This window comes from Pseudopodoces humilis, chromosome 7 (assembly GCF_049639895.1).
Source record: "Pseudopodoces humilis isolate 2021_Gansu_Grassland_sample_001 chromosome 7, ASM4963989v1, whole genome shotgun sequence".
Lineage (NCBI taxonomy): Eukaryota > Metazoa > Chordata > Aves > Passeriformes > Paridae > Pseudopodoces > Pseudopodoces humilis.
The window spans coordinates 40,581,146-40,589,490 of NC_142206.1; the positions used below are offsets into that span (position 1 = coordinate 40,581,146).

Sequence of the window (8,345 nt, forward strand, 5' to 3'; positions counted from 1 at the left end):
AGCAAAGCACACAGAGTGGGGTTTGTCATGCAACTTTGTTGTTGGAAAAAGATGCAATGCAAGATTGGGAGGACATGGTCCTGTGAACATTTCTGCATGTACTAATGTTATATGTAAAGCCTCCCTGCAGCTAGTGGGAATATAAAAAGTAGAGCATATGTATACTCTTCTGCTTCTAGCCTGTGCTATGCTATTCCTCCTGCAGCTGACACTGTGCCACAATTTAGCTGTCTTACCAGAGCTTATAGGAAAAAAATATGTGAGTCTCAGGAAGAGCAACAAAAACAATTAAGTGTCTGGAGAATGAGTGGGGGTAATGTTGGGTCCATGGTGATAAGTAAGAACTGAGACACTTTGCAAACTGTACAGAGAGAAGGGAGAGGGATTGTGTAGAAGTGGCACCATGGGAATTGGCAGAGGGAAGAAGTAATTATGAGTAACAAGTGAAATAAAGACCCAAATATTTCAGGAATTATTTGCCCCTGATAGCAGTTACCCCAGGGACCTGATATTTTCTTAAAATTTGAGACATTTCTGTACTGTTACCTTCAGTCTCACAGTCCTGAAGGGCATTGCTTCTGCCTAGAAATGGGCAAAGCATCTGCACTTAGCAGTAAGAACAAGCGTGCACTGGCCTTTGTTGGAGGGGCTGGCAGGGGCCTCCAGAGCTTTTCCAGCTCTTCTGTCTGAAATATTTTCAAAGTGTCTATAAAATATTGGAGCCTTGAATTTCTTTTGGAAAGAATTTCTAAGTGATCGCCTGAATTTTGCTAATACAGAGTAGAGGTCATGCTCTGCAAGGGGTTTAGAAATCTCTCCATGGAATTCAATGGCAATGAGATAAAGTCAGCACTAGAGAACCAAGAAGTCTATATGAACCTGCAAAATGGAAGGGACATCACTGATCAGGGCCTTAAGTTTACAACTTTTTCTAGTGTAAAAAGAGATCAACAAAAATGAAAGAGAACTGGGAAGAGTAGACTCCTGAAATAGCTGCCAAAATGAGCACTGAGTGAAGAAATTCAGTTTCCTGCAAACACCTTTTACGTTTCTTCTGTCAAAAGTGGATAAGGATCTGACTTCCTGCTCTGTGGGTGAAGATAGCTCTGTTCCCAGGTAGTTTTTAATTTACTTGTGTTTGCTGAGAAATATTCATAGTCTCACCATAAAAGGATAAATTAGTTCAGGAGAGGTTAAATGGTTTCTCATTCCCATGCTCATTTTCTGGACTTAACAGGGCACCTCTGCACAGAGCTTCATTCCCTGCCTTGGACCAGTCGCACCAGTCTGTTCCCTCCCCGGTCCTTGTTGCTTATATACAGGAACTTTCTCCCACGTTATCCCTGAGCAGGCTTTACCAACTGCCTCCACATGTCAGTCTGTCTGTCCCTGGAGATGCTTTTGTCCCAAAAATGCATTTTGCTACAAGCTTTACCAAGAGCTTGGGAGCCTCTGCAGGGAAGAGCCACTGGGATAGCAGCTTCTACCAGGTATTATCCTCACAAGCAGAGCTGGGGAGATTTGCCCCAAATGCCCAGTGATGCACAGGTCAGACATTCCTTGTGCTTGCCTCCTCTGTCTTAGGGACAGCCATGGGGCTTTTGCTGCAGTTTCCCTTTAAATGTCTTTGGGAACTTTGCTGCCGTTGGAGAACCTCTGCAGGCACCTGCTCCTTGGGTGGCTGGGGAGCTAGAAGGCACAGCTCTGCTGAGGCCGGCCAAGCTGTCACTCCTCTTGCTGTGGCCACACTCATGACAGCCCCTGTCCTCCTCAGCCTTCCGCCAGGCAACCAATTAGTGAGAAATCCCACTGTGTGGCCAGTTCCGGCTGGCCACCGCGCCAGGGCCCGGCTGACCCGTGCCCTGCTGCAGCTGGGCCAGGGCTGCCTCCTGGCCAGCGAGCGGGGCACACGGCGGACATGCAGCAGGGGAGGGCAGCTGAGAATCTGCGCAGCTCTGACAGGCGGCCGGACTAGAGGCTTCTCGGGAAGACCCTGCCCAGAGCTCTCGGCACCATAGGTGGGAATGTCTCTCCAGCTCCTGAATATTCATCTCAGCCTGGGCTGCAAAACGGGGCAAAGCCAGGCTCAGCTGCCTGCTGCCATCCAGCAGTAGCGTTGCTGTGCTGCTGGCAGAGCTGGGAGCAGGCTGCTCATTCCAGTGCTGAAGGGGCCAGCTCTGCCTGCACACTGGGCAAGTGAAATATTTTCCCTGAACCAAACCAGCTTCTCTGTGGTTTGAGGGCTTGGGTCTCTAGAGAGCCTTTGTGGCCTTGAGTCTTTAAAGGAGCTCTGTATTGGTGTACTCTGTTCTTGCTTTGCGCCTGCAGTTACTTTGCCTTCTCTTTCTTCTTTTTTTGCACTAACTTTTTGCAGTGCTTTGTAAAATGATAGACTGTGCAATGCTTAGAGGGCCTTGCTTCTTTAGCAGGATGCAAAGCATACTCAGTTCATCCTCCTATCCTCAATTCTTTTATTTCTAGCACTCTAAGTTGGAATAGCCATTGTCCTTGTGCTGGGAATACCCAGTGACCTTCAGCGATTCGAGGATGACACTGGAAATCATGAAAAGATTTGTGACAATACAACTAGACTTGTTCCCTAGTGTTTGTATCTGCTAGACAACCAGCACTTCCTTCCTGAGGAAAGACGTGGGCCTCTGCACAGCCTGAGACCCCGACAGCAGATCCTTCAACATGTAATTGTATGTGAATTCTCTCAGTTTCTGCCTCATGTTCATTCATTTTTAACAGAGTCCAGGTGACTGGTGTCTGAATAAATAACACATAACAAGCAAATTCTTGCCAGTTCATGATGGCAATGTAGGCAGCAAGGTTTAGTACAAGTGGCTTCTTTTGGATTCAAGGTTGTGTTCAGATGCATAATCCATGGCCTATAGAGCCCTACCTGGATTAATCTGTTCCTCTTGCAAGATTTCTTGTGACCTCAGACTTCAAAGTTTTATTGCCTTGTTTTAATATTAAACAGTATATTTTTAATTATTGCTAAATTGCTCTTTTGCGTTTTCCTCTAATAAGAAATAGGATGCTTCATATCTGTGAAGCAAGGGAACCTTTGTCTTCAGTGAGAGGAGAGCACAACTCTCCGTTTACTGCTGCTGCTTTCTCTTGTTGCAGACATTCCTGTGATCCCTGACTTGGAGGATGTCCAGGAGGAAGATCTGGCCATGCAAGTGGCAGCTCCCCCCAGGTAAGAGCACTGCCAGGTGCTCTTGAGGCTCTCATCAGCAGTGCAAACTGGCTAGTGAAATTAAACCCATCTTACTCATGCTCTTTGGATGTCAGCAGCAGTGCTGTTCAGCAGGATTTGGTGTGGTATTTTGTGACAGTAGTGCTCCAAGCTGAACAGTGCAAAATTCTTGTTTCTTATTACACAGAGAAAGCAATTACTGCATATTCTCCCTCTCTTTAAAAAACTGACATTAGAATAATGTATTTGATGTTGCAAAATCAAGCTCTCAAAAGTAGGGAATTTCTTGATTTAAGGTTGCCTGCATAACCACAAATGTCTCCAATACACATGCATTATCTCACACACTTTAATTTTGATGGTCGTAGGCTGCTGTGCCCTCCATAGGATATCCTTCTTACTCAAGTGTGTAGTTAATTTGCAAAGTACAATCCTGTTGCTTGAAGGTGCTATCACAGTAGCCTTGGAGTCAGCTCAAGAGAGACCAGAAAGTTTTAAGAAATGGAAGTTTTTGGAGTTTTGTCTTAAACATACCAGGAAAGTCTTCCTTCCTCTATTGGGCCTATTGCCAAGGTCACAGACTAGGATTTTTGTTGATCCTTGTTTGGAGGGGTGGGACATCTTACTCCTGGCCACAGATGCCTCTCTCACAAGTGTGGAGTAGTTATTGTAATTCTGTGGCTGTAAACAAAAATAATTGACAGTTTATAGTAATAAATTTAAAATTACTGTGTCTCTCACTAGAATTAATTTCTTTTTCTCTCTCTTTTTTTCTGGTCCTCCTGTATTTGTAGTTTTCTTGCAGTAGAAAAGACAAGTGATTTTTATGGACAAACACAGTCAAATTCAATTAATTAAGGTCTTTTCTATAGTGTTGGATCACCTGTGAAGGCAGGTGTGATACAACAGTGTATCACCTTTTGAAGGCTACATTTTAGGAAGCCATATTTAATAGCTGTGATGCAGATCAGACATGAGAAGCCCAAAATCCCTACTATTCTGTATCTTGTATGCTGTTGCTCACAGAGGCTCCTTTGCTAAGACACTGGAGCTGTTTGAATGCTTACTATGGCCTTCTTTTCTTTCTAGCCCTTGCAACTAGTGTATGGCTTCTTCTGGCATGCTGGTTTCTCAGTTAGTCCGTGCTTGTTCCACATCCTATCTTTATGCATGTGCACAACCTGGTACATAGATTTGTCAATGACTGTTCATTTGCTGACTGAGCTGTGCTTCTGTCTGGTACATCCATCCCAAGAGTCTGCATGGGGGATGTGGACACTCAAGATGTCACCAGACTACTGTTCATGCCACCCTTCTCCTCACATGTGCTTCCACACTGACACAGCCTTGTTCTCTGACCCTTTCTGGCTGCAGTGTGCAGGTGAACCGAGTGCTGACCTACCATGACCTGGACAAAGATCTAATGAAATATGCTGCCTTCCAGACTCTGGTAAGCGGATATTTCTATGGGCTGGCTAATGTGAATCCCTCTCCTTCTGGGCTCATGTCATCCTTCACAGTGATACTCAGCTGCACAAAACACACAGCCTTATCATCCAAAGAACTTGCAGTCTCTGTGTAAGTCTGTTCCTCTCTGCAGCATGGCTTTTGTACTTGTTTGTGTCTGTAAATAATGTGGGTATGGTATCTGTTGCTCAGATGAGTTCTTGCTGTTGTCCTGAACAAAGTGACCCTTATGAGGCAAATGTGGCAATGTCTAACAAATGTGTCTGGTGGAATGATGGTGTTTTCTCAGTGTCTGGTGGAATGATGGTGTTTTCTCAGTGTCTGTAAGACTGTGACTCTCTATGTTCATAGGATGGGGAGGTAGACCTGAAGCTCCTCACCAAAGTTTTGTCTCCAGAGCATGAACTACGAGAGGTGAGTGTTTTATGGAAACACCAACAAGGTAAAAGCTTCTTGTGTGTCTCAGACTGTACTAGGAAAGGAAACCTTGTCAGTGGGGTGGAGAAGTGATGTGAGGAGGAGCTTGTCCAATCTGTTGGAGGTTTGATTTCCCCAGCAGGTGATTTTTAAGATAGGTAGTACTTTCTTGGTGTGAGTTTATGGCATCACTATGATTGGCCCCCTTCAGTATGGAGCTGATCAGGAAAATGTGAAAGGCCTAGTACTGTCAGAGATCCCTGCAGAAACAGTGCTTTGTCCTCTGGTAGCCACCATGAGCTACAGGTGGTTCTACAGAAAAGTACAGAGGGACAAAGGCAGGAAACATTTTGGGTTTGGGCAGGGGCTTTTTAAAGCAGGACAGAACAACCTCAATACAACTGGGTAGGCATGAGCTCAGGACTTGCAACAAAGGATTTCTGCAGCTTTGAATTGCACATGCTTCAGCAGAAGTGCTGAAGAGCGGAAGGGCTCCTTTCTGTGCCTTGCCTGGGAGTATCTGATATTAACAAGCATCAACAAATATATCCTTTTTGGAATTTTAGAGCATGAATAATTTTGTCCACTTTTTAAAATTGTAGCAGATATTCAAATTTCATTCTGGCTAGTATTCTTGCTCTAGCTAGCTGAATCGGAGGCTTCCCTGGTTAGGGCAGTTGCCTTTTGGTTTCTCTCTTTGGCATTGTTCAGAGAACTTTGGGTGACACCAGTAACATTTCAGCATGTTTATCTTTTTTCTTCTTGGTAGGATGATGTCAGCTGGGATTGGGACCATCTCTTCACAGAGGTGTCATCAGAACTAATGACTGAGTGGGACCTGGGACAGTCAGAGAGGGAGGACCACCTCAGTCTCCCATAGAGCTCTGACATATCAGATGCCTCATACATAAATCTCCTGTAAATAGTTAATCACTTTAATTTTCTATTCACTTGTTTGTATTTGAGAATTTATTTCAGACATGAAAATAAATAGGACCTTGCTTCATAGAAAAATTGTCTTGGGAGAAGTTTTGGTTATTTTTTAATAAGAATTTTTGTTCTTTAAAGAAATTAAGAATTCTCTAACACAATAAAATATTTACTTATAAAGAGTCATTCCATCTCAATAGCACCTCTACAGATAACTGCAGTGGTCGATCTTTTCTCTATGGAAGCGCAGCCTCTCTGGAGTGGACCATCGTACAATGGAGTGTGGTTTGCACTGATGGCTATCAGAGAAGCTTAGGCTGATATGACTTGTTTTCATAGGACATCCAGGTTACCATCTTCCTCACAACAGGCACCTCAGGTTGTCAGGATATCTGATTGACATTTCATCCAGCAGCCTCCAGCTTTTCCTTGTTAGTTTAACCTCTCTCTTGAAACATTACTTCCGTATTGACTGAGGAAGCAGCATCACCTATTAAACTGACACTTCTTACAGCCCCTCTTTATACCTTGAGGTTTCCCAGCTAAATTCTGACCAGGCATGACCTCACTTAACTTTTGCAATCACATGAAACCACAGCCTGAATGGGGATCACTTCAGGCATAGGTACTTTGCAAGGAAAATGTTTATTCCATGTGTGTGGAAGAATGGAGCCTGATGCTCTCAAACAATACAGGTAACTTAGAACAGGTAACTCCCTGGTGGGTGTCTCCTTGGAACCAAGTAACTCACTCTTATTGTCATCTAAACAAAAACTCATTTAGCTGTTAATACCTTATCCCTGTAGACCCATAGTCATTATTTGAAGAAAACAGTAACATTACTTCTAAACCAATGTCCTTTAAAGCCAAAGTTGGAGAATCTTACTATATACTTCTGGGGAGTGCAGGTGCTGGGAGGAAGTTTGCTGTGCTGCTTTTCTTTGCTTGTTTGGTTGATCTAACAGAGCACTGCATTCCCACTTCTGTGACAACAGGACAGGTCAAATAGCTCACTGTGAATTTGGTACTCTGCAGAATTTCAGGGGAGAGATGACATGCCAAACAACTTTACCAACAAAAAAGAAGGAGTTGGGCCCCAATCTGGAGCCACAAAAATAATGGGAGGCTAATCTGTCTTAAGGAAACACAAAGTTTCTTACAACCAAGATATCTCTCCTATAACTAGAAAACTAAGTGAGGCATAAGCTTGGGAGGCCATTGTATGGAAGATCTGAAAGTCTTTGTGCAGAGAAACCTGTTTTGGTAGGAGCAGAAAAACTTCTCAGCTCAGCTAGCATCTACTTTTCTGTGACACTTATGATTCCTGGCCAAAGAGAATTTAGAATGCTTTGTACATCCCAGGAAAAAAATTAAATTCAACAAACTAAAATAGGTTTGATAAATCAGACCAGCCAGTCTGAGAGGGGAAAAAAATGGGTGCTTTTGGCTACCTGCCTCACCTAGGGACCCTGGGCAAAGGATACTCTGGGATGTGAAGCAGGTGTGTGTGGGCCAGGCCTGTGCCCAGTCTGGGACCTTCCTTACCCAGCAAACACCTGAGCAGAGCTGGAGAGAAGGGCTTGAAAAAAATGTCAGCCTCTTCTATTTTATGGCAGGAAGAGGTGTCTTTGATCATTTAGTCTGACCTGTTATAATATAGGCCATGGTAGAGTCTAGTGAGATGGGGCTGAGAGTTTCCTGTCTTTTAGAAAGGCAGGCAATATATCTAAAACTCTTTCCTGATTACTTTTTAATAGATGATTGCCCTTATGGTTTAAAATCGGCTTTATTTCTAGACTCAGTTTTTGAGTTTTTTTGTTTCTTGAGCCTGCTTACTTTCACCTTTCCACAGCCATGCTGTCAGATATTTTCTCCTTGCTTCAGTATTTATGTGCATAGGGATCAAGTTGTCTCTTTAATTTCTTTCAATAAACTTAATAGACTGAGACTTGTTTCCATGTCTCTTCAATTCCTTGCACAGCTGGAGGAGGGGAGGCGGGTGTCGGGCTCCTGGCCCTTCTCCAGTAAGCTGTTCCCACCCACCTTTCTTCCACAGTTGTGCTTTTGTTGCAGGGTTGGGAAGATGAATAAGACCTGTTGCTTCTTCTTTCACAAGTCCTGGTGCTGTCACACGCATATTACTGTCCTTAATAAAGAGGAAAAATGAGCTGCTCTTTCATGCCCAGGCTCGTGGTGATGCACTAGTGTGTATTGGCTGTGACAAAGCTGCCTCAGGAACCCACATTCCTGATAAGTCCTGTGGAAAGAGCACGCAGGAGAGGAAATGGCAGGTGTAATTTTTTCTTGTAGACTGCAAAACAAT

The 8,345-nt window shown here is 43.9% G+C and overlaps 1 protein-coding gene across 3 annotated transcripts in view; it reads left to right on the top strand.

Moving 5' to 3' along the window:
- IFT43 (intraflagellar transport 43) overlaps positions 1 to 6,106 on the top strand; it is a 43,136-nt gene extending 37,030 nt beyond the window's left edge. For all 3 annotated transcript variants that reach the window (XM_014249738.2, XM_005520246.2, XM_014249739.2), the window contains 4 exons: positions 3,136 to 3,208; positions 4,583 to 4,658; positions 5,027 to 5,089; positions 5,862 to 6,106. In XM_014249738.2, coding sequence (XP_014105213.2) covers positions 3,136 to 3,208; positions 4,583 to 4,658; positions 5,027 to 5,089; positions 5,862 to 5,972 — 323 coding nt within the window. In that variant the 3' untranslated portion in view covers positions 5,973 to 6,106. The remainder of the gene's footprint in view (positions 1 to 3,135; positions 3,209 to 4,582; positions 4,659 to 5,026; positions 5,090 to 5,861) is intronic.
- Positions 6,107 to 8,345: the final 2,239 nt, after the last annotated feature.